Source organism: Protopterus annectens, chromosome 10.part0 (genome assembly GCF_019279795.1).
Source record: "Protopterus annectens isolate FY-2018-M chromosome 10.part0, PAN1.0, whole genome shotgun sequence".
NCBI lineage: Eukaryota > Metazoa > Chordata > Ceratodontiformes > Protopteridae > Protopterus > Protopterus annectens.
Genome location: NC_056744.1, coordinates 287,113,914 through 287,140,183, shown reverse-complemented (window position 1 = coordinate 287,140,183; position 26,270 = coordinate 287,113,914). Strand labels below are relative to the sequence as shown.

The following is a 26,270-nucleotide window of genomic DNA, read 5'->3' as shown; positions in this document are numbered from 1 at the left end:
TGGGGGAAATGTCTCCAAGTATGTCAGGCGAAACTCCCTGGGATTTTTGAACCACATCTTCTTGCTCTTCTGACCCTTGGGGTAAGATCTAGAGGGAGCAGAAAAACATACTTCCATGGCAGAGAGAGTTTTGCCATCCCATTCACACCTGGTAAGAGTCTCTTTTACCTGAAACCCGAACAGCGATGAGTCATCAAAGGGAGTGCTGGTAAAGGAGGACTTGAAGGGCTCCGCAAATTGACAACGATGCATCCGGGAGTGTCTACGCAAAGCAACTCCTGTGCCTGCTGCCCTACTCGCTCCATCTGCAGCATAAGACATCAGCTGCATGAAGGAGTCAACTACAGATGTCAAGGTCGCAAGCTGTGAAGCCGCGTTGTTCGCAGCTCCTTCAGCTGTAGGATCCTGTAGTGTACATCCTAATTCCTTTAGGAGATCCCTTTGAAGGTGGGTAAAGTGGGACAAACAATTCAGTAACCTGAGAGTAAAGGCCGCTGAAGCAAACATACGCTTCCCATACCTGTCCATCGTATGACACTCTTTGTTCGGCGGATGGACAGTAGTCTTCTCTGCTAATTAATTCTTGGTGGCTGCCGCCACCACCATAGCATCAACAGACACACCCTTTGATAGAAAGGGCCTATCCTCTGGAGCAGTTATGAATTTATTGGGACTCTTCAGAACTGGTTCCATAGTCTCTGGGGAGCTCCAGGACTTTCAACTCACCAAAGCCAGTAGAGGGTTGAAAGGCGGGGGACACCCAAGAGGTGAAGGGTCAGGAACCAAATGCATCCAGGTACACAGACACATCCTCAGAAGGGGCAAGGGACTTCCAGCCACTCCTCTGTCTAAGGATTTCCAGGAAGTCTGAAAAAGAGACATCCTCACAGGGGGACCATGGTGACCCTTCTGAGTCCTCCAAGTCTGTGTCTGAAATAAGAGACTCAGGGGAGTCCAAATGCTTCCTCTTGCATTTTCTCTTCCGAGAGACCTCCTTCAAGGGGTGCTCAGGGGAGGTTTTGAAAGAGGTGGGGTCGCCCAATGGGGCGTTCTGGAGCATGGGTTCCCTACATTTGGGGAGGGGGAGGAGGATCGAAGGCAGACTCAGGGACCGAAAGAGTAGGAGCCAATGGAGCCTAGGGTGGAACAGTCTCAGAAGACAGCACGCTCCTCATTACTTTGAAGGCACCGCGGTCCCAGCCCAAAAGAGTCCTCAGATCCAATGAGCCCAGAGATCTCCTTCGAACCAAGGGCAATGGCTCCAGGGCCGATGTAGGAGCCAAGCTCACCTGTGCCTAAGCCCCGAGAGGGACAGCAGGGTCAGACAAGGGTCCAATGCCACTCCCCCCTTCAGAGTCAAAGAGAGAGCATCAGCCCCCAGATCCCATGATAGACCGAGACAAAGAAGAGATCGGAGAGGTAGTCGGAACCGACAGACCAGAGGTAATCAGAGCCAACGGTTTCACCACAATAACTTCCATGCACTCCGGCTCCGAATCAAAGGAGTCGATGGAGGAATCAATAATGGTGCAGGTTGGGGTGTTTGCACCAATTCCTTGTGGGCTGAGCTCCATAGTAATTTAGCTAATGCCTGTGTCTTGAGAAGCCTCTCCACCACCTTCTCCACATCATGATCCGAAAGCCTGGATGATCGAGAGGAATGAGAGGAAGACTGATGACTGCCTGCCACAGATTGCAACAACAGGGACTGTGGAACAGACCGCACCGGCTCCAGAGAGGGAGACCTGGTTCTCTTGTGAGTCTGACTGGCTCAGAAACCACTGATAGAGCCGCCGGAGAAAGAGGTTTGTCAGAACTGACACTGGGATCTGACAAACTCAGAGGTTTATCCTTAGATTTAGATGGCTCTGACGTCGGAGCCGACGAAAATGATGGCTTAGGGGACTATTCCTTTTTTTTTGCTGGCTGAGAACCCTCAATAGCACATCAAAGGGGCTCTTTAGTAAGCCTCGTAAAATCAACTTATTTTTCCTCTCCTGCAGGACCCCAGAACTAAAACCATTACATATAGAACATGAGTCCTGCAGATGTACAGCCCCTAAGCAACAGACACAGGTCGTGTGCACATCTGTAAGGGACATCTTCTGGCAGCACGAGTCACACTTTTTAAAACCCGAAGGTTTTGACTCCTTAGGATCTTTAGACATGTCAGAAGTAACTACAAATATTACCAAAGAGAAAGCACCAACAGCAACGACAACAACAATGAAAGAAACTTTAAACTTTTTTTTTTTTTAAACTAGGAAAAAGAAAGGAGGGAAGGGGAAGAGCCTCTAAGTTAAAATGGCAACTCCCCCAACCCAGGAGAGCCTCTAACTTAAATGGCTCCTCCTATAAGAAAAAAGAAAGGGAAATGAAAAGAAAAGGCCCTTAAACAAAGACGGGGCTAAGAGAAAGGGAACAGTGAACCCTCTAAGTCAAACGTGTTCAAGGAAACAAGTTAGGTCTGAAGGAAAAGTACGATGGCCACAACATCAACAAAAAGGCAGCAGCGGAAAGGTCAAAAAAGCACTAGCCTAAGATGAACACACTCTAACACTAAACTAAGAGAATTTAGCTATATGAAAGCAAAAGATTTGAGTAAATATCACAAGAAGAAGAAAATACTTAGCCTGAGCCAGTATGAGCAATCTCGACGCTGCAAGCAGCAAACGAGATCTGGGAAACTACCGCTAGACATGTTGGGATAGGGGCTAGTCTTGAGCCAGCAAAAAGCTCTTGAGCTATAGTATACAGCCGAGTCGGAGCCGAGGATCGACTCAGAACCCAACCAGCAAGAATGGAGGTGAGATGGGGCAACATAAAATGTAAAGTTGTGTAAGAACTGACCATAGCAGTATATGTCCTACTGATCACTGATCAAACCCTAATTGCATTTTCTCCTTTCCTTATCTTTCTAAAGGCAAGGTTTTTCTGAGGGCCAATCCTTCATCTATGTCTAAAGTGGTCAGTTAGCTCTCCTATCAGGTCATCCATTGTCCCTATCATTTTCCTCTAATCCTCAGAACAAGGGGGAGCAGATCCCCACATTCTCTGGCTGTACAGAGGCAGATGATATTTTACTTGTCTCAGACCAAGACCATTTAACAAGACTGACCAGTTGTTTGTTTCCTTCCAGGAATTCATGTTGAGAAACCCAAACCATTGCAAAAGTACAGTTTTGTACCTACCATAAATGTAGATGTTCGAGTGCTAATACAGCTGCAGTAATCACAGATGGGTTTTCTGCCGTCAGGCGGTCCCTCGGTCAGCCGAATTCCAAAGTCTTGGTCCGGCGTCGGTTGTCGTCGCTTTCTCTTCTGACGTCAGTGAGGCCAGAGTATATAAGACACAGCCGACACCATGTTCTTCAGTCTTTCTTGCCCCAGATGTCAGGTGCCCCCAGAAGGAAGGCAATACGTAAATAATGCTTATATGCATATACAAGCAATGCAATATAATCCAAAATCAGTGGTTGCAAGCAAATAAAACATAGCAGGATAACCCAGTCAGGTAGTATGAAGAGGTTGTTAGGCCCCATGCCTTTACCAAGTGGGGAAGGAGGGAGGGAAACCTGTACTGCAGCAGTATTAGCACTCGAACATCTACATTTATGGTAGGTACAAAACTGTACTATGTTCATCGTGCATACAGCTGCAGTAATCACAGATGGGTAGAGTCCCAAAGCTATGCACAGGGTGGTAGGTACTAGGAGGAACTGGGGTGAGCCAGAATGCCCTGCAAAACAGCAGTGGCAAAGCCTGCTCTTGTTCTGGAATATAAAGGCAGGTGGTAGTGTTTTGTGAAGGTATGTACAGAACTCCAAGTGGCTGCCTCCAAAATATCTTTGGTTGGAACTCCTCTGAGGAAGGCTGTAGAGGTAGCTGTGGCCCTGGTGGAGTGTGGTCTGATACCTGTAGGAACAGATTTCCCATGATAGGAATAACAAAACCGTATGCAGTGGCCTATCCACTTTGAAATAGTCTGTTTTGTAACTGGCTTCCCTTGAGCCCCTACAGCATAGGACACAAAGAGTTGTTCTGATTTCCTGAAGGACTTTGTTCTGTCCAAATAATAACGTAGCTGCCTATGGATGTCTAAAGAGTGTAGCAGCCTTTCCCCTTTGTTTTGAGGATTGGGGTAAAAGGTAGGTAGGTGTATGGCTTGATTTAAAGCTACCCTGGATACCATTTTAGGCATAAATGATGGGTTGGATGCAAGGAAAACCCTGTCCTGATGGAAAATGAGAAAGGGCTGCACCGCCATGAGGGCCTGTAGTTCAGAAACCCTACGAGCTGAAGTGATAGCCAGAAGGAAGGCTGTTTTCCAGGACAAATATTGCAAATCTGTTGAGGCAGCTGGTTCAAAAGGAGGCAATGTTAATTTTTCTAGTATGTAATTAAGATCCCAGGCTGGTATTGGTTGCTTCCTTGGTGGTCTTATATTCTTAGCCCTCTGAGGAACTGTCGTAAGAGTGGGTGAGAAAATAAAGGAGGATCCGTGTTGAATTCTGCAGAAATGGCTGAGGCATGGATTTTATGGAAGAAAATGAAAGTCCACTGTTCAGCAGCTCAGCTAGATACTGTAATACCTGAGGCAAGTTCAGTTTTCTAGGGTCCTGGCCTCTTTTCTCATTCCAAGAGCAAAACCGCTTCCATTTTGGAGTAAGCTTTTCTAGTAGATGGCCTTCTGGCCTCCAAAATGACATCCTGCACCTCCTTGGAGAGTAGGGTCTGTTGTGGTGTTAAGGAATTTTCCATGCAGCGAGATTGAGTGTTTTCAGCTGACTGTGAAGAGTTTTGTAGCTGTGCTGAGTCAGCAGAAGAGGCATTAGAGGCAGGGACCAGGGAGGAGTATGTGTTAGGCTCCTCAGGAGTGGGTACCAGTGTTGCCTTGGCCAATCTGGAGCAATCAGTATCATCTTTGGTTTGTCTGTTCTTGCTTTCAAAAGCACCTTGGGCAGAAGAGGCAGAGGTGGGAATGCGTAAACTGTCCATGCTGTCCAACTGAATGAAAGGGCGTCCACTCTCCAGGCCTTTGGATGAAAGGTCCTCGAACAAAACTTTTCCAATTGATGATTCCTGTGGGAGGCAAAAAGATCTATGTATGGCCTCCCCCACGCTTGGATTATTTCTGTAAACACCTGAGGATGTAACTTCCATTCGTGTGGATCTGTCATATTTCTGCTTAGATTGTCTGCCAGTGTGTTTTCCAATCCTGGCAAGTACTGTGCTTGAAGTTCGATTTGCCTTTCCAGAGCCAAGTTCCAAAGAGTCATGGCTAGTCTGCACAAGGGGTATGAATGTGTTCCTCCTTGTTTGTTTATGTACCACATTACTGTGGTGTTGTCTGTTCTTATCAGTAATTGTCCTGGATGCAGGAAGTCCTTGAAAGCTGTAATTGCATTTATTACTGCTAGCATTTCTTTTTGATTGATGTGAAGGTGCTTTTCCTTTTGGGACCATTTGCCCTGAATGCACCTGTCCGTCATGTGCGCCCCCCAGGCATAATCTGAGGCGTCTGTGGTGATGACTTGCTTTGCTTGAGGCTTGCAGAATGGGAGGCCTGTGATTGCTTGACATGCTTGGGCCCACCATAGAAATTCCTTTTGCAAACATGGAATTATTGGTATTATTGTTTCCAAACTGTGACTGTGTTGAGACCATAGGTTTTTTAGGTACCATTGAAGTTTCCTCATATGCAGCTTTGCACATGGGATTAAAAGAATGCAAGATGCCATGAATCCCAGAGCCTGCAGGATTTTCCTTGCAGTAAGCCCTGTACTTTTTGCTAGTATTTTGAAGTACTGAGATAGTTGCCCCTGTTTTTCTGGCGTAAGGTAGGCCATCTGGGTGTTTGTGTCCAAGTTGGCACCCAGGAAAGTTATTTTCTGAGATGGTGTTAGCCTTGATTTCTCTTTGTTGATTGTATATCCCAGAGAAAGGAGTAACCGTGTCACATATGCCAGATGTTCCAGAAGTATGTGCTTGCTGTCCGCTTGGATCAGGCAGTCGTCCAGATAAGGGTAAATTTGTATCCCTTGAAGTCTGCAGTAGGCAATCACTGATGCCAGGCACTTTGTGAATACTCTGGGCACAGTAGATAAGCCAAAGGGCAATGCAGAGAATTGATAGTGGATTGAACCTGCAAGAAATCTGAGGTATCTTCTGCAGCTTTGTCTGATTGGGACATGCAGGTATGCCTCCTTGAGGTCCAATGTTACCAGCCAAAACTCCTTGCCCAGCATGGGAAGAAGCTGCTGTAATGTGAGCATCTTGAATTTTGATGCAGTAGAAATGTGTTTAGGATGGATAAGTCCAAAATGGGTCTCCAGTCGGTTCCTTTCCTTGGTACCAGAAAAAGTCTTGAATAAAAGCCTTGACCTTGTTGGTGAGTAGGTACCTCTTGAATAGCTCTCATGCTTATGAGCTTTGAAATTTGCAGTTGTGCCTCTGCCCTTTGATTTTGTGGCAGGTTTGGCATGCCTCTCATTTTGGAAGAGTGTGAAATTGAAATTTGTAGCCTCTGTTTATAATGTCCAGGATCCATTTGTCTGTTGTGACAATATGCCAATTGCTTGCAAATAATGCTAGTTTCCCTCCCAAAGGTGCTGCCAGCTGAGACATGCTTGGCATGGAAATGAGGGAGTCATTGGGTTTGCTTCCTGTATTGTTGTGCACTGTCTTCGCCACCTCTTGGTGCTGGAGTTTGCCATTGTCGGCCTCTATATGATCCTTGTGATTGCCCTCTGCCCCTTGTGCATCTGTATCTACCTCTTTGGGGCTTGTCAGTGGCTGGAAAGGACCAGTTTTTTGAAGGCCAATTTCTGCTGAAACGTGGTGGCTGGTCCTGTAAGAAAGCTTTGACAGTTTGCATAGATTTGGCTTTTTCTTCCATTTTCCGTAGTATCTCCTCAGCATTAGTACCAAACAGCACATCCTTTTGTAAAGGAGCATCTAGAAGTTTAGCTTTCACATGATCAGGCAAATTTTGTTCCCTAAGCCAGGCATGTCTACGAATGACTGAACCTGTAGCAGCCGCTCTACTTGAGGCCTCTAGGGCATCATAACTACATTGTAAGGTGTGTTTACCCACTTGCTCTGCACTATGCATCATATCCTGTAACTCCTTTAAATCTGGTTGTTCAGGTTGAGACATTTTGTTCCTTAATTGTGATAACAGGAACTGCTGATATTTAAGCATATGAAACTGACAATTTAAGGCCCTCATGGCTAGGGTGGCCGAGGTATATACCTTTTTACCCCACCTTTCTAAAGATCTTGATTCCCTTTCTGCAGGAAGTGGATTCTTGGCAGTGGAGGCCTTCAATCCCTTGGGGCCTTGTGAAATGGTTTCAGGGTCAGCATTATGGCTTCTGAAGAGAAATTGGTGAGAGCTGGGTACTCTGTAATACCTATCAGGTTTGACTGGTGCAGGAGGCAGAGAATCCGGGTTAAGACAAGCCTCCGAATAGACATCATCCAGTATGTCCAAAACAGGGGGTATAGCCAGAGGTCTGTGTTGAGGTAACAAAAGAAATTCCCTAAGTCTTTTCTTGGAATCTGAAGTGTCTTGGCCTTCCCAATGGAAGTGTTCCCTCAAGGTGTGCAAGGTTTCCCCAAATGAAAAATCCTCAGGAGGGGATACAGAAGGAATGGACTGTTCTGCATCCGAATCCTCAAAAGGAGAGTAAGAGTGTTCCTCAGCATCAGAATGTTCTCATAAAATGGATCCCTGATCAGAAGAAGGTGAATCTTCCTCCACTCTGGGTCTCTTGTCCGGAGGGGGTTGAGAACCTCTGATAAGAGTAATTAAATCCTCAGCCATTTTAAGCATCTGTTTTTTAGGCATGGGACCTGAAGATGGGCCCTGTGCAACAGGCCTCGTGGGATGTCTGGCTGCTTTGGATTTAGTAAAGGCCTTAATTGAAAAAGAAGATGAGGGCCTAAATACACCATGGGTGGAGGTGGACCTGTCCACATTAGTAGGCTCAACATTAGCAGAGGCTTCGATTGTAGTCTGGGAAAGGGCCGAGGTCCCAGTGGTCTCGGGTACAGAGGGCACCGCCAAAGGAGTGTCGTCGGTAGTCAGGGACTGCAAAGGCATCTCACTGAGAACCGGACCACATGTAGCCTGTTTTGGCGTGGTGTCGGCGGGGACCGTGGGCCTCGCGTGTCGGCCCTTTTCCTTGCGTTTTTTGGACAAAACGGTAGTCGGAGTGTCCGATGACATTTTATAATCAAAAGCTTTACCAAAGTAGTGCTGGGCGAACTCCGCCCGACGCTTAATAGTGCGTTTATTGAAGGTAGCGCAAAAGCGACAGCCCGAGACGTCGTGGTCTGGGCCCAAACAAGGTATGCAGAGGGAATGGAAATCCTTATGCGGTATTTGCTTCCCACAAGAAATACAATTATTAACTTTTTCTGACATCGGTCTGAGGCAAGAAAAGTTTCCCCAACGGGGTACTTAGCTTTAATGAAGACTTCGGTTTCCAAAATATTCGAATTCAGGAGCTGGCCGACCGGCACTTGCGAACAGCTTCTGCTTCGGGCACCGCGCGGCAAAAAAGACTGAAGAACATGGCGTCGGCTGTGTCTTATATATTCTGGCCTCACTGACGTCAGAAGAGAAAGCGACGACAACCGACGCCGGACCAAGACTTTGGAATTCGGCCGACCGAGGGACCGCCTGACGGCAGAAAACCCATCTGTGATTACTGCAGCTGTATGCACGATGAACATCTGGATTTCTTAATCGATTTCCTTTTACTACACCCACGTGGAAAATCCTTACCTTCCTCAAGTACAGCCTATTCCACTACAGCAGTTACCTCTTCTGCAGCCTTTTAGAAAGGAATCGATTTCAGACCCATCCTAGAAGCAGTAACTTGGTCTTCTGTGAACACATTTACCAAACAGTAATGGGTAGATGCCTTATCTAAATGCAGAGATTCCTTTAACACATTTGTCCTCTTTGGACTAACTGACACTGCGCCCATAGCTGAAACATCCACCTTTACCACTCTCTAAGCTTTGGGAATCACCTAACTGTTTTGGAACACTGCAAAGGTGATCTAAGGAAGGACATAGTACAATTGTGTAAGAACTTACCATAACAGTAGATGTCCTACTGATCACTGTTGCAGTATTCCTTCCTACCCTTCCATCCCCCCTTTTTGTTGTTTAACTAGGTTTCTGTCCTCTGTTTTCTCATGGAATGACAGGAAGTCACACTCAGCCTTCTACCTTCTTAGCTGACCTTGTCTATCGTGCATCTTTCCTCAGGTGTCTCCGGGTCCCCTGGCTTTAAGATAGTCTGAGGTTTTCAAGCTCATACATTTCACTTATGTCCCCTTATGCCTGCAGGCAAGCTCATACATTTCACTTATGTCCCCTTATGCCTGCAGGCTTAGGTCATAAGTTGGATGTTTGGCTCTATGGAACATTTTAACTTTGGTACCTCAGATGGGACATAATTTGGTGAGATAGCCCAACAGTGATCTACGGAAAGACATCATGCTACCTCAACAATAACAGTGTTCAAGAGTGAGGTTTACCTCACTAACATAGGTCTGCCACCACATAAAAAGATTTTTAGAAGAAATAAAACTTAAACACCCTAATAAAAGGTTGCTGTGAAATGAATACAAGTAAAGTTACAGTTCTAGTAGGTGGCATGCAGTAAGACTCAATAAAGCAGAATATTATCTACTACACTTGATTCCTGGCAACATGACTTCACATTTCACTGGAAAAAGTACCTATGCACAGACCAAATCCATCCCTTTCCATGGCCATACAAATATATGCACAAAAACTCCACTAATGTTTCATTTGTGGAAAAAAAGTTATTTGTGGTCAGAAAGTTTGCTATATTATTATAATTCTGGGAATGTCACTGAGAAGGAAAAAAAGACCGTAACTGTATCTATTTATGTATTTCCATTTGCTTACTGGGTGGGGGAGCAGGTGACTTGACCCTCTGCATGCTTATATTTCAGACCAAGATGTCACTGAAAACAGTTCTTTTTACAGTGAAAATGTAATATTCATATAAATAGCTACAAATAAGATAAAAGTTTTAATGCAGAATTAATCCAATGGCTCTAGAAAATTGGTACTAATTCTTTAATAGGCAAGACTGTATTTCAAAGCAAACAAAAATGCTTAACATTTATACAATATTTACAAATTAGTAAAATACTTCCATTCATGTGCAAAGCGTACAGTTTCATGTAACAATTATCAGGTAAGGTCAAGTTGTTCAATCTTTTAACAAGTGTCATGAAAGCAATTACAAATGCCTTCCTTATGCAGCTGCTCCTTTAAAGTAAAGTAACTTCCTTATGTAGGTGTTTTAAAAAAATGTTAAGTAGCTTTCTGAGAAATCCACAGTTCAAAGAACCAGAGAAAGCAGGAGTCCTGGAGAATGCTTTTCAAAATGCTACTTTTTTTCTATTTTCTTCTACACGGTGACAGGATGCTGTGTCAACTGCTGCCACTTGTCTCGATTCAGTTCTACTCTCCTACCTTCTTCTACAGTCATACCAGACTGTCAAAGGAGTGCTCTCACACAAAACATCCATCTCTTTGCTGGACATCCTCATTTCCTCTTGCCTTCCTCCCGTCTCTCCCAAAGCTTCATCACCAAATCATCTTCTGCTTTCTTGCATGTGTGCCTGAATCTCTGTAAACTGTTGCCCTTGAACTTCTCTCTATTATTATTCATATTTTATTATTTATTTTATTCCTATGTACCTATGTTCTGATTTCCCCCATTTGCAGTCATGACAACCACCTTGCTTGTACTCAGTTTCTTCCAATATCCCATCAGTTCTGCATTCCATTCCAACCCCTATCACCTGCAGAAGTTCCTGTTCAGAGTGTGCTTGTAATGGTACATCGTTTGCACACAGCAGCTTTGTTTATCTGTCTCCTCTGACCTGTTTGCTAATGCAATCCATCACCACTATGAACAGCAGTGGGCTTAGAGCTAAATCCTGATGCATACCTAGTCCCACTGGGAAAAAGAAGTTATGTCTTACCATAATGTTCCATCTGTGTTGTAGATCTTTATTCATTAATTACTGTTAGGACTTCGGTTCCATCCTTAGGACAGACACGGCCTTTACCAAGCTCACACCAGCCAAAAACTCTCAGCTAAGACCTACCCACAATGCCCCCCTCATAGTCTCTTCAGATCGAGTTTGCCCGCCATTATAGTATAGAAATAACAAAAGAGACAGTAGGATGCACTGTCTGAGCAAATACCTTAACTAATAAGGAAATCCAAAGTCCACCAGGAGTCCAGGCAGGGGGAAGGAGGGAGGGAAGTAATGAATGAATAAAGATCTACAACACAAATGGAATGTTATGGTAAGACATAACTTCTTTATCTGATGTTGTAAATCTTTATTCATCCCTTACTGTTAGGACAGAGTCCCCAGCTACTTGAGTCCTGGGCGGCCCTAAGGAAGGACATTCCTGAGTACCATAGAACAAATAGATAGAGGTAAACACAACAATAAGCATATATGTACATATATACAAACAAATACATAAAAGACTCCCCCCAGCTAGCTATTAGGGAGGTAAACACCCTAGGAAGGAGTACCACAGGAGGGAGGGTAATCCCTGTTGCGACTGCCTATCCAGTTAATCTACATTTATGGTAGTAGGTAAAAAAAAACAGCTATGTCCATTATAATGCTTGGCAAATGTATGCACGGAGGTCCAAGTAGCCCGCCTCAATAATGTCTTTCTTTTGCCACCTAAGAAGGCTGTGGTAGTGGCTGGCTAGAATGAGGTCTTTATGTTATGCAATTTCCTATCCATTTGGAGATTGTCTGTTTGAATAGCTTTTTCCTTCCCTTCCTGTTGCATAGGGCTACAAAAGTTGGTCATTCTTTCTGCTTTTTTTTTGTCCAAGTAAGAGCGCGTAGCTGCTATATACATCATCAAGGTATATGCATATCTCTTTTTACCACCTTGGGCATAAATGTAGGATTAGTTCTCATGGGACACTATCTTGGGGTGGAAGATAGGAAGGGTTGCACTGCATTTAAGGCCTGGTGTTCTGACCCTTCTTGTTGAAGTAATTGCCAAAGCAGTTAAGAATAATGTCTTTAACTCTTTGGGAAAGTTCTGGATTAGCTGCTGCTATGTGATGTTCCATGCAGTCAGTTGCAGCGTTTTTTTTTTGGATGGTATGATGCTGTAGTTGTTCTGAGTTAACATCAAAGGCATCAGGGGTATTGGCTGTATTGTTCGAGACATGCTCTTCTGTAGTTTGGTACCAGTGTTGTTGTTGGGGCTAGGGCTGGGGACCTTGACATTGATTCTTTTCCTTTTTTTAGTAGTACCTTGGTCTGGCTTGGTTGACATCTGCGAAAAGGGTAGGCCCTTTTGACTGGCATATGCCTGCCACCACCATAGGAACTCCTGTTTTAAGCATGGATTTAGTGGATTTTCTTTCTGTTTGTCTGTGTGTGTTGTTAAATTCTAGTAAATTTTTAGTTATGATGCCATGAAGCCCAAGGCCTGCAGAAAATTTTCTTGCTTGTTAACTCGTTCAGTTTTGTTAGTGCCAAGAAGTAAAGAAGTTTCTTTTTTTTTTTTTCTGTAGTCAGAATGCCATTTTGTGCTGTGTCCAATCAATTAGAATATGTGTTATCAGATGGTATCGGCCTTGACTTTTGAAAATTGACCAGTCCTTGTAAATGACCCTTTGTAAATCTGTGTCAGCTTTTGCTTTGTTGTCCCTGTAGTAGGCAGTCGTCCAGGGTCGGGGTAAATCTGAATTCCTGTAGTCTGCAATGAATTGATTACTGATGCCAGGCATTTGTGAATACTGACGTGCAGGTATGCCTCCTGATCTAGAGTTACTACCAGCCAAGACTCCTTGCCCATGGAAGAAGGTGCTGTGGGGGTCAAGAATTTTTTTTTAGGACAATGATGTATGTGTGTGTAGGTGGACAGGGACCTTGTCTCATTCAACAGGAACTAGGAATAGTCTGGAATAGAACCCCTTTCCTTGTTCTGCTGTTGGCACTCTTTCCACAGCTCTCTGTTTGCTAACTCCATTATCATGGAGCCTCTGCCAAAAGATGTTCGTCCCCTGGGAGCCAAATCCAATTTGTAATGAGTGATAAAGGTATGAAGTCTTGCCCAAGTGGCTGCTATACAGATATCATCCACAGAGGCTCTGGAATGAAAGGCCACTGAAATAGTCATTGATCTAGTAGTGTGAGCCTTTCTTCTGGAAGGTAAGAACACTTTGTTTTGATGGCAGATGAAAGTAATGGCGTTTCTGAGCCAAGAAGATAAAATCATTTTGGAGACAGGCCTACCCAATCTGGGTCCTGCAAAGGCCACAAACAACTGATCAATTTTTCTGAAAGATTTAGTTTTGTCCAAGTAGAAACGGAGTTGTCTAGGAACATCGAGGGTATGCAAAAGGTATTCCCCTCTATTTGAATGATGAGGGAAGAAAAACGGTAGGTCAACAGATTGATTAATGGAAACCCAGAAATGAACTTGGGCAAAAAGGAGGGGTCAGTACTTAGGGACACTCTTTCCCTATGAAAAATTGAGTAAGGTCTCTTGACACTGAAGGCCTGCAACTCAGATACTCTTCACGCTGAGGTAAGGACTACTAGAAGTAGAGTTTTCCAAGACAAAAATTTCATATCACATGAGTTAGAAGGCTTGAAAGGAGGACTTGTTAATGAGTGAAGCACCAATGTCAAGCCCCAAGGCTCTATAGGAGGCTTGACAGGAGGTTTAACATGTAATACTCCTTACATGAAGGTTTTGCACAGTCGGTGTGACATAAAAAGAACAATTGTCAATTCCACTGTGAAAACTTGCAAGAGCTGCTAAATGCACAGTAATTGTCGATGCTGAAGCTCCTGCGTGTAATAGGGTAGTCAGGTATTGTAGGATCTTCTGAATAGGCATGGAAAAGGGGTCTATGTTATGATCTTTGGCCCATCTAGAGAACCTAGCCCACTTAATAGAATACATTTTCCTGGTGGAAGATTTGTGTGAAGCCAGAAGAATCTCACGAACAGGAGAAGAAATATCAAGTAGCCTGGCAATCATCGGAAGTGGAGAAACCAAGCTGTGAGCGTGAGACTGTGGAGATTAGGGTGAATCACTCCCTGAGGATAAGACAGCAGACCTTGTAAATGATCCAGGATCCACGGGCTGTGAATCAGATGAGGCCATAGGAAAGGGAACCAGATTTGACGGTGGCAATGAGGATCACTCTGCTTCTCAACTTTTGAGCTTTCTGGAGGAATTTCGGGATGAGAGGAAATGGGGGAAAGGCATACAACAGACCCGGTGGGCAATTGTGCATCAGAGTATCCCTCGGTGACTCCCCCTGAGGGGGGATCAGGGCAAAGTAGCTTCTGCGTTTGCTGTTTAGGAGAGAAGCAAACAAGTCGCAGCAAAGCCTGTCCCAATGGTGGAAGATCTGATCTGCTATTATAGGACTGAGGGACCACTCATGAGGCATCAGAATGTTCCTGCTCAAATTGTCCGCAATAAGACTGGAACTCCCATGAATGTGCATTGCTATAAGAAAGTGGTTGGAAGCCATCGCCCAGTTCCAAATTCTCATGGCCTCCCGACACAGGGGGGTAAAACCTGGTTCCGCCTTGTTTGTTGATGTACCAGATGACTAACATGTTGTCCAACTAAATTGCAATGGTCCCAGAAGGAAGGGATGTGTGGAATGCTTGCAACGCTAAGAGAACTGTCCTCAATTCCAGGAGATTTATGTGCAAATTGGCCTCCATGGGGGAACAGATGCCTTGGACTGTCTTTCTCTGGAAAAGCCCCCCCCCCCCCCACAGGGAAGCGACCATGGTCACCGTGGCCCTGGGCTGAGGAAGGCAGAATGGTCGACACCAAAGATTTTATTCTGACTTCATCCACCAAAGCATTTCTTTCCTGCAAAGGTTTGTAAGGCATAACATGTGGTCGAGTGAGTGGGTTAAGATCGACCATTGTGATGAAAGGAGCCACTGTAGTAGTGTCATGTGCAACCTCGCCAGTGGAACTAAGGTAATGGTTGCTGCCATAGATCCCAATAGCTGCAGTACAAGGCATGCTGGTACAAATGTCTGTGGAAGGAGGACTTGAATTTGGCTTCATATTTTTGAGCGGCTGTGAGGAGGAAGGGAAGCTTGACAGGACGTTGTGTCGAAGATCGCTCCAATGAATTCCAGTGCTCTTGTTGGAGACATTTGTGATTTTTCCATATTGATCGTGATACCTAAGCGAAGAGCAAGGCCTTGAGTGTAAGAGAGACTGAGAATGAGAAGATTCCTGGTCGTGGCAATAAGGAGCCAATCATCTAAATATGGAAACACCTGGAATCCTTGTAGTCGGAGATAAGCTACTATGACTGCCATACATTTGGTGAACACTCTGGGGGCTGTTAAGAGACCAAAGGGCAGTACCCTGAACTGATAGTGATTGGCTCCCAGCTGGAAGCAGAGAAATCTCTGGGAGCGTTTGACCATCTTTATGTGGTAATACACATCCTGGAAGTCTATAGAGCACATCCAGTTGTCCTTCCCCAGAAAGGGGAGGATGGACTGTACCGTGACCATCCAGAATTTTTGAGGTTTTATGAATTTGTTTAGTAAGCCGAGATCCAGGATTGGTCTCCAGTCCACTGTCTTTTTGGCACTAAAAAGAACCTCGAGTAAAACACGGATCCTCTCTGGCCTGGTGGAACTGGCTGGATGACTCTTAGTCTTAGTGGCTTTTCGATTTCTAAGGCTGCAGCCTCCCTCTGACTGGGTTGGACATCCGGGATTCGTTTCACGGGTCTGGGAGTAAGATCAAAAGGGATACGATAGCCTCTGGATAATATTCTCTGCACCCATGCATCTGTTGTTATGAGTTGCCAGGCCTGTAGCTGCAGGGAAAATCGACCACCGACTGCTTCCAGGGGAAAGCAATTGGGCCGTTGTTCAGGAGCGCTAGTAGGGTCAGCCGGAGAAGGAATCTCTAGCACCCTGGTTGCGTGGACCCCCCTCTGTCCCGAAAGGGGCATCTTCCGGATGAGCTGCTCCCTCTGCCCTGGGGGGATTGCTCATCTCTAGTGTCACGAAAAGATCCTTGGGACTTCTTGAACCACAATTTTCCTCCCCTCTGGTTCCTGGAATAGGATCTCTGGGGGGGAGGAAAAACGTATAAACACAGCAGATAAGGTCTTTCTGTCCTTCTCACTATGTAATAGTGCGTCTCTTAGTTTGGGACCAAAAAGGGAAGATTCGTCAACAGGCACGTTGACAAAGGAAGATTTAAAGGGGTCCGTGAAATCACACAAACGCATCCAAGCATGCTGTCTCATGACGAAGCCTGATGCGGCTGCTAGAGCTGCCCCCTCGGTGGTGTGAGAGACCAAGAGCATTGAGGAGTTCGAGATGGATTCCAGGGTAGTCAGCTGAGAGGCAACAGTATCACGCACCTCGTCAGGCAGTACCCCCACCAAAGAGGCAGACATTTCTGAGATTAGGTCTCTTTGGAGGCGAGTAAAGTGTGCCAGATAATTCACCGATCGAATGGTAAAGGTCGCTGAAGCGTAGGCCCGCTTCCCCAGTCTGTCCATAGCACGAGACTCCCTGTTCGTGGGATGAACAGTGGAACTATCTTCTGCTAGTTCCCTCTTGGTTGCCGCCGCCACGACCATGGAATCAACTACCAGCTGCTTGGACCAATTGGGCTGGTCTTCAGGGGTGGATAAAATTTTATCTGGCCTCTGGGGGACAGGTTCTATGTTATCCGGGGCATTCAAGGCACGTTGCACAATAAGTTTAACAAGCTCATCCGTAGGTGGGGTCTCCCAGGAAGTAGATGGCCAAGCACGGAAGGCCTGCAAGAACACAGATTCCTCCAAAGAAGGGTTGGAGGGCATCCAGTCTCCCATCTGCTTGAGGATATCAAGAATGTCTCCAAATGAGACGTCTTCTGGGGGAGATTGTGGGGACCCTTCTCTCATATCGCAATCAGTGTCTTCGGTGATGGATTCCTCAGGGGCATCAAGGTGCTTCCATTTGCACAGTTTCTTCTGTGATGGATCCCCAGTGGGATCCTCTGAGGAGGACTCGGAGAAAGGGTTCCCTTCCAGGGAAGGTCTTGCGGCTCCCGTGCTTGGGATCCCAGAGTAGGGGGTTAGGACAGCTGCATGCTAGAGGGGGTTTCTGATGTCGATGCCAATGGTGCCAACTGCGAGCCTGTTGAGGCAAGGACCCTTTCTATCACCTGGAAAGCAGGCCCACCCAAGGAGGGATGGGAGCCAGAAACCGAGAAGGACAACCTCGGAACTGGGGTCACACCCCGCCCTGAGGAGCCCGCCTCCAGGTGAGGAGCTCCAAGAGGACTGGTAGCTGCCGGGGGAGCCATGGCTGTATACGGCGCCACTGAAAAAATAGGTGCCAAACTAGGAGCCATGGTGCCGACAGCCCAATCACTGCTCCGAGAGTGTGCCAGTTCCAATGGAGCCGTTGCACCAAGAGTAAACGGTGCTGACAGGGGAGCCTCTGCAGTCGGTGCTGAGACAGAATGCCATCGGTACTGAAGTCTCCAGGGCCTGGGAGGAAGCTGGAGGAGGATATACAGGTGAATATGCTATGAAAGCTTCCTTTCCAAGAGGGAAGGAAGGCCTAACAGGGGTGGGTAATCCTCTAGCTGCCAAAAGCTGGTCCACAACCCTCACTACATCTTGTTCTGAAAGATTCCTGGTGGATCTGAAGGAAGCTGCCGAAGGAGATTCAGGTCTCTAAAGAAATGGACTAAACTGGTGTCCCAAAAAGGGGTCACAAGTGGGAGAATATCTGGCTGTGGGAAGGTGTCCGACCTTCGGAACTGATGATGTCAGTGTCAGTGGAGGCGTATAAGACATCGGCCCTGTGGCCGGGGATGGTGCCAATGCATTGACAGTAGTCGGAACTTGTGTCAAAACCAAGGCTGGCACTGAGGAGGATGGTGCTGAAGCTGGTACAGTGGTTGGAGTCAGAATTAGGGGCGGCACCGAGGGAGAAGACATGGAGCCTGGTGCCGAAGTAGTCTGCACAGAAGGCATGGGAGAAACCCGGTGTTGACTCAGTTCCAAGGAGGACGGAGAGGTTGGAACAGAGTGACTCCATTTCTCTTTATGTTTTTTAGTCTTAGGAGGTGGTGAGACCTCCGTCCCAGAAAGTGCCTCCGAGAAGGGAATTTTCATCATACCCTTCAGAATCAGCGTGTTCTTACTCTCATCCAATGTACGGTTACTGAAGCTGGAACAAATATCACAAGATACATTGATGTGGTCAACACCCAAACAATAAACACACTGGGTGTAACCATCTGAGTTGGGCATCTTACACCTGCACTTATCACACTGTTTAAATCTTAGTTTTACTTTATCAGACATCATAGAAAACTACACTATAGTCCTAAACTGCAATTTAACCAACCAAAACAACATCAAGGTTAAAGAAGAAGAGTTTGTTTTTAAAAAACAGATAGAAAAAGGACCAACAATGGTACTAAGAAATACCACAAAGTGGTAGGAAAAGGCCTACCAAACGTAGGGGAGAGGGACAGTACCTACGATGGCATGACAAAGGCTACCAAAGGTAAAGGGTAGGATTTAGAAATAAAGTACATAAATTTACAGATGAAAAGATGATATTTAGTGAAAACTGACTAGAGGAAGGCAATGATATAGATAAATCACAAAAAACGCTACACTTAGCTTGAGAGAAGGCTTGGCACGTCTGACGAGGAACGTGGCAAACGAGATCTGAAGAGACTATGAGTGGGGCATTGTGGGTAGGTCATAGCTGAGAGTTTTTGGCTGGCGCAAGCTTGGTAACGGCCATGTCAGTTCCGAGGACGGAACCAAAGTCCTAACAGTAAGAATGAATAAAGATTTACATCAGATCCCCTACTTGTGTTACTGGATTCTTGCACATAGCCTTTATTAGCTCTGTAGTCCTTGTCATATGCTTTCTCCATGTTAACACTGTATATTTAAGCATTAATAATGAAAGCATTCTTGCAATTTTTTGAATGTTTTAATTATTTGGTATCACACCTAGCTATACAGTATACATGTAATCTTTGTCAAATATCTTAATGACGGTATTTTTTTTATTGTATTCCTAAGTAGAATTCTTCCTTGTTATTACCTTATCCACTGTGGCCTGGGTCATGACTGCAAAGGGTTCCTGCCCCAGTTCATTTACTTGGTTAACAAAGTATAAATACTTAAATCATTTGATCATTCTTTCCTTCCTAGTCTCTCCCTCTCCCAACCTCTCTTGCAGGATACAAGGGAGTTACAGGCTTCAATGAAAACATCCCTAAAGCATACAGGCTCATCCAATAGGTAGTCTCAGTCCACTCAATCCACCCACGATTTACACAGGACAAGCTTTGCACCACCTCTGTCCTTGTGCTTAAGTAAGTGTTAGGGGGTTCCAGTCTTCTGCATGTATTTCAGCCTGCGCAGTGACTAGCCTAAAGACAAGTGCTTCAGTGTCATAGTTTCTAAGCAATAGCCTTATAGTCTGTAAATCTTCCTCCAATGATACCCTGCTGGTCAGCTTTTACTCTCTGCTTCCTAACAGACACTGACATTTACTCAAGGAAGTCATCCGTGGTCTCCCCCTTCCTTTCTTATTTCTCCTTGCCCGAGATAGTTATTAAACCACTTTCAGCTCTGAGCTAGTGTTTGTGTACAGTCAACATTGACTCAGTGCACTCAACTGTCTCTTTAGTGTGTTTTTATTTTGCTATAAAGGTGTCCCTGCAAGCAAACAAATATATATGTAACAGTGAAGTCTGCAGCTTGAACATCAGTATGTGGGTTATATTTTTATGTAAATTTTAAATATTAAGGTGGCCTAAAACAAAGAACTTTGTCCACTATAATAGCTCAATTTTCTTAGACCACAGGAGTCCCGGTGATACTTTCTCTTTTAACTGTGCTCAATTCACCGTTTTTAACAGTCCACTGTCTCCCTTAAGTTTATTTCTTTTCTTGTGTAACCACTTTGAGTTCTGAGCCAGTAATTTTCCACAGCTGCACTAATACATTATGGCTTATTTGTTCTCATAGTTTTGTCGATCTGCGGGGATTGGTGCGGCCTTTGGACTTTGCAATTCAAAGTCCATTAAAACCTCCTTACATTATACAGTAGTTCAAACAGTCCAATGCAATTTTTTACTGTTATCACTATTCGTCAGGTCAAGGTGATATTGTACTAACTCTGCTACTAAAACTATGTCCTAGAACAACAAAATCAAGACTTTCATCTACTAGCTCATAGGCCTTTTAAACTGCATTGTTCCTTTTACTTATCTCTCAGGATATTTGTGACTGTTTAGGTTAAGTCACCTCTTCTTTTTCTCTGTCTCATCATAAGGTTAAGACTTTGTGTTCACTGGATGATACTCTCCAAATACTCTTCTTAAACCAAATACACTCAACCTCTCGCTGAAAAGACAAAACAATTTTTATAAATAACTGCTGCCTGTACAATCCACTAAGCTCCATGTGGTCTTTTTCTTTAGTAACTTTCACCTCTGTAAAATCTCAGAATGTATAAATGTAAATAGAAATTTAACTGGCCTGTGTTTAACTGAAACTTAGTATACTGCAATGTAAACAAATGGAGCTTTTCTCTCCGGGCCTTTGCTGAAAATGAGTATTACTCAGTTGGACTTTCCCAGTAAACAAAGACATACAAATAAATAAAGAAATAAACATTTGAAATATTTAGGAAATGCTGCCATTTGCACACAAAAACTACCACCTCACATACACTGCAGACTCTACAAGCTGGAGAGAAAAAAAAAAGACACAGGGATATGTAGTAAGCAGTAAAACAGTAAAAGTCGCATCAGTCTAACTAACAATACTGCGTGTTACAATAAAAAAGTGTACAAGAAAAAGCAACTGGTATGGGAAGTAAAACTGTAGTCAGATGTACTAACACTGAAGTCACAATCTATTACAGTGTGGACCATGGTGCATGTTAATGTGCTTGAACAATAGACCTATGTGCATGTTATCAAGCCATTAAGAGTGAACTCATTATGCAGACAAGTTCAGCCGTAAAGTAAGTGGACACAGCTGCATGTTCACATGATATGAAGTGACCAATAACATCAGAGGTTTTAAGCAAAGTGTACAGTCAGATAAACGCAAGTGAACTAAGCAGTGATGTTGGCTGAATCACCTGTACAGACTAATTTAAGGAGTAGATTTATACCAACAGAGATGCAAGAGAAAAGGTCAATAAAGTGGAAAGGAGGTATGTTTAGCAGAGATGATACTAAGCACGTGAAGAACTTACAGAGAATTTAAGCATGAGATAAAATCTATGAATGAGTGCAACAAAATAAAAATGTGTGAGCGTGCCCGTGCATGTGTAATCATTTAACAGCAAGTGTGAGTACGAAAGTCTATGTATAAATTTGAGTATGCAAGTTACTGTGTGTGCTCAATCACTTAACAGTAAATGAATGTGTATATATATATATATATATATATATATATATATATATATATATATATAAGTAAATGTGAGCAGATCAATGAATGAAAGTATACACAACTAAAGCAAAAGATAAAGAAGTAACATAATAACGTATTTTAGCTCACCATAATACAGCATCATAAGGGTCACTTCCTTTCCAAAACCTCTTCCTCGGTAACTGGGCTCTGTAATTCAAATTATGCACAATATGTATGTTAAGAAATCATAAAATATAAGACACACTGTCATATATATTCTACTCCATAGCAACTTCTTGCCCCTTGTATAACGCAAGAGAAAAATGAGTGGCTCCATTTTCAATGAGGAAGTCAACATCTCTTTCAGTCTGCGCATAGTTCTTTTGAAACATGTACATGACTTGTGTACACCTAACAAACATTTATTCCAAAAAAGCTAGTAAAAATAGTTTTTATCAGCAGAAATAACTAGAATCAGCGTATATGAAAAATTTACAAACACAGAGCAGTACTGCAATCTTACATAAAACCATTTACTATCATTTGTCTTCACCAAAGCTTTCTGCTCAAATTATATCTAAAACATTGCATACATATTCTGTGATCAAGGAAAGTAGCAAATCCAGTTACAGCATCCAGTACTCCCCATTTCTTTCCTGACTCTCTCACTGCATGATCTACAAATGGAAAACATGAAACATTCATACAATACTTTTGTAATTTGTTACACAATATAGGAGCTACCACTCAAACTGTCTCTGTCAGCAGCCACTTGCTATGTAGATAACTTGGAGACATATTAGATTATCTTTTCATGCCATCCCCTGTTAAGAATATCATAACTATTAAACAAAATCATGAATATGTACATGATCACTCACACGTTTAAAAATCTAAAACAAAATCATACAGACAGGAAAAACTATCCATAATAGCTGGAGAGACTCTGACAGCTTTAATACTGTAATTAATACTTGCACAGCTGTTTTACCTTACACTATCAAAGCTATTACCACAAAATAATACACACAAAAGTCCAAAGCACTTGATGCCCTCACATTTTCTGCCCACCCTTCCTCAATGGTAGGATACAAACAAAAAGAGAACTTTTGAACACATGATAATGTTTGTGGGCCAACTTGATAAAGCATTCCCTAATGCAGTGTTGTGTCACACAAATCTGCACAAATAGGAAAATATGGAAGCAGTAAGTCCTCTATATCAATACAAATGCATGTGCAAAACACCAGACTTAATTTTAATGAAGGGAACAAATAACAGCAATAATAAAACAGCTAGGTAGTAAATTAAACAATTTATCAAGAAACAGGTATTTTTCCCCACACAATGACAAAGAAGGCAATAAATATATTAGAATTCCTCAGCAAACAGTTCTGCCATTTATGAGCATATAATGTAAGGGGCCATATTGTGCTCCAAGTCTTCTGCTACACATAAAAAAGGCCTGCTTGACTACAGGAAAAAAAACATAAGACTACTTATAAAGCAACTGAGTTTTAATACTACTTAATCAAAATGAATGGTATCTTGGAGATCTGACAGGTCGCTGGTATAGAAACTAAACACAGATTCTACAGGCCCTTGGTATAGACAGCAAAGCAATGTCTTGCAAAACATATATTTGATGTCTACTTCACAAGGTAGTTCAGACAGGACCAGCATAGTTTGTTTAAAGATACCAAAACTTCGAGCCAATTTGGAGCAATCAAGATGAGAAACTTGGGTTTGTCCTGTTTTATCTTCAGTAGTACAGGCAGTAGAGGAAGAGGGAGGGAGGGAAGCATAATGCTTCTCCAGCTGAAAGGACAGGCATCCACTCTCCAAACTCAAGCTTGTTTTGGAAGGTGCTGGTGCAAAAGCGCAGATGATTGATGATTGAGATGGGATGCAAACAGATCTATCTGGGGACATCCACAAACTGCAGTAAAATCCTGTTGAACAAGTTATCCATTAGGATCCATCTGAAATGTTTCTGCTCTGTCTGTGCTGAGATTCTTCTGATTCCCTGTCTGTGAATTGATTGGAGCTGAATTGGAGATTCAATAGAGATGTGTGTGTCCCATAAAGTCCCATAAAAAGGGGTATGAATGAGAACCCTGTTGTTGATGTACCACATGACCTTGTTGTGACGTGGCAGGTGTCTGTGTTGTCTAGGTGTGAGGCTAAAGGTTGTTTGGTTTTTGAAGGCTTTAGGGCATTTTGAACTGCCAACATTTCCTTCAGATTGATGTGCCAGTGAAGATGGTCCTTTGTGGTTGTCCTGCTGGCAAGGTTTAGAAAAAGTGTGCCTCCAAGCAAGTGTGCTCCCCCGTGGTTGGGATTTTTTTGTGTGAGGGAAGGGGTGAGGTTTTCCTTTAAAGGAAAGCATGCCCTGGACCACCAGAGGAACTCCTTCTGGAGGCAGGGGATCAGAGGAATCAGAATATCCAGATCGCGGTAATGCCAGACCATACACTTCAGATACCATTGAAGCTTTTCATGAAGCCTGCTCTTTTGGAATCAACAGAGAGCAGGAAGTATGGCAATGACAGAAGCAGAATTTTGCAGTGAGCTGAGATAGAGAAGCCAAAGGTGTTTGTTGTTAGTAGCCAGCTGAGTTTGTTTTTCTGGAGTGAAGTGTAGAACTGTTGTAAGTTTGTTTTGAAGAGGGGTTGTTTGTAAATTTGTTGTTGAGAAGGGATTTGATGTTTCTTTTCAGTAGAAGAGGAGAGCGAAGAAGTAAGAGAAGTGCGCCAACAGACCAAGGTTGAAGCAGAAGATCTAAGTGAGTCGTCCAAGGTGTCAGTGCAGATGAATGATCTGGATCCCCTGAATAGGGCAGTGCAGTACTAGTGGTGAAGACTCTGGTGAGACTAGTGGAACCAGGGATAGGAAGCAGGGGCAAAGGCAGAAAAGAAAATTTAGTGCGCTCTAACCAAAAGGGTTGAGCAGGTAATTTCTAAGTGCTCTTGTCAACTTCTGATAAGGCAAATGCCCTTTTAAGTCAAATGTCACCAGATTAAATTCAAAGAGAGGATTTAGCTGCTTCTGAGCAAGCATCAAAGGTCTTGAATTCAGATTAAGGGAGTTGTGTAATACAAAGGTCAAGAATATTTCTCCATGAGTTTTGTTTCTTTGGACCAGAAAATTTTCCCTTTGAAACCCTTTTCCCTTCTCCTTTTCCCGGACAGAAAGAAGAGCATCCATGAGCGAAGAGAACTGACCATTGATTTTTGGCAGAGACCCAGCCGTGTTTGTTTGGATCTGGCCAACCGTGAAGTGTTGGCAAAAAGTGACCGTGGAACGCAACAGTGAAACACGAAGAACATCTTTTAAAGCATAATATTTAAACTTCAAAGCTGTATTCATTAGGCAGTGAGCCAAGCTTGACAGCCAAGTGATGTTAGAAATAATATAACTAACAGCCATAATTGTCTGTCAGGTGGACTTTTAATATCGAGCAGCTGAGACTTATGTCATGAATATGATGTTGTTTGCAACTCAAAAGCTGTTCTGCACAATTCTTACGAGTGCTTACTGCTTATATGCTTTAACAGACACTCTGGCCAGCGCCCTATAATTAAAAGGCAGGGGATGAAAGGCTTGTTTAAACAGGTGCTTTCAGCATAGTGACAGAGTCTGCAAACTACTCTTCCTCCCCTCATCTGTCTCACAAAAGAAAGAATTAAAAGAAAATTCGGCATTCTTCTTGCAGACAAACAGATCCACCTCCTCGAGTTCAACAAGAAAGAACACCCAATTAACGCTCTTCTCATTTATTTCTAGATCCTTTTAAGTGTCGAGTGAGGAGTGATGGCATGGTTGAGCAAGCATGCCGCTACATTTCCAGAAGTCACAGGTAATCCTCTCAAGGTTTGCAGAACATTCTCATGGCCACATAGCAGAAAGGACAAAAAACTGTCAAATCTTTTAGTTGCCACACCACTGTTGCTTTGGCAATAGGAAGAGAATAATGCAACTTACGGAGGGATTCTAAGCCTGGAAAGAGTAGACGGCCATCCTTAGAACTAGCTCACTGATGGGCAAACAAACTCTTGAAGCTGGTAAGCAAGAGACAAAAATTTCTTCTGAAGAGCCCTCAAACCAGGTAGGAATGAACTGATGTCAGAACCTGAGATGGTTTGTATGACAAAATAAATATCCCTGAAAAAAAGTATTGTCTGCTTAACAGGCATGTCAAGATCCTGACACCTGGAAGATGGTAACACCTAAGACAGAACTGCCACTTAACAGTTTTGCAAGAGTAGCCTTACAAAGGGGCTAGAAAAAGTGCAAACAAGAATGACACTCAATAACATCAGAAAAGTACCAGGCAGCATTACTGACTGCTAACATGACACACTGAACCAATGAGCCAAGCGTGATCCTATAGCAAGAAGGATGAGCAAAAATGATATTCAGGAAGGTCTTAATGAAGGGGATCATTAGACGTGAAGTCAAAGCTTGAGTCCAAAATAAGGACTTAGAATCAGCCGGATAGAGGTACTTGCAGCCAATCATTTATGCACAGAAAAACCTGAACTTTTATCCCTACGAGTCAGTACTGACACTGCCAAGCAACTTGCAAAGACTGAAGAACGCTGACCAAATAGGTAGCTAAAATCTATGTGACAGAATACAGCAAGCCTAGCGTGTTTCTATACTAAATGAGCAAAGTATCTACAGAACACTTGTGTACATGTTTTGTGGAAAATGCACAGTTTGTAGTTTGGTTTTAGTCA

At 43.7% G+C, this 26,270-nt stretch overlaps 1 protein-coding gene across 2 annotated transcripts in view; it reads right to left on the bottom strand.

Annotated features, from left to right (window-relative positions):
• The window catches only part of NAT9 (N-acetyltransferase 9 (putative)), a 209,102-nt gene that overhangs the window by 11,773 nt on the left and 171,059 nt on the right, over positions 1–26,270 (bottom strand). For both annotated transcript variants that reach the window (XM_044085162.1, XM_044085163.1), the window contains exon 5: positions 21,676–21,735. In XM_044085162.1, coding sequence (XP_043941097.1) covers positions 21,676–21,735 — 60 coding nt within the window. The remainder of the gene's footprint in view (positions 1–21,675; positions 21,736–26,270) is intronic.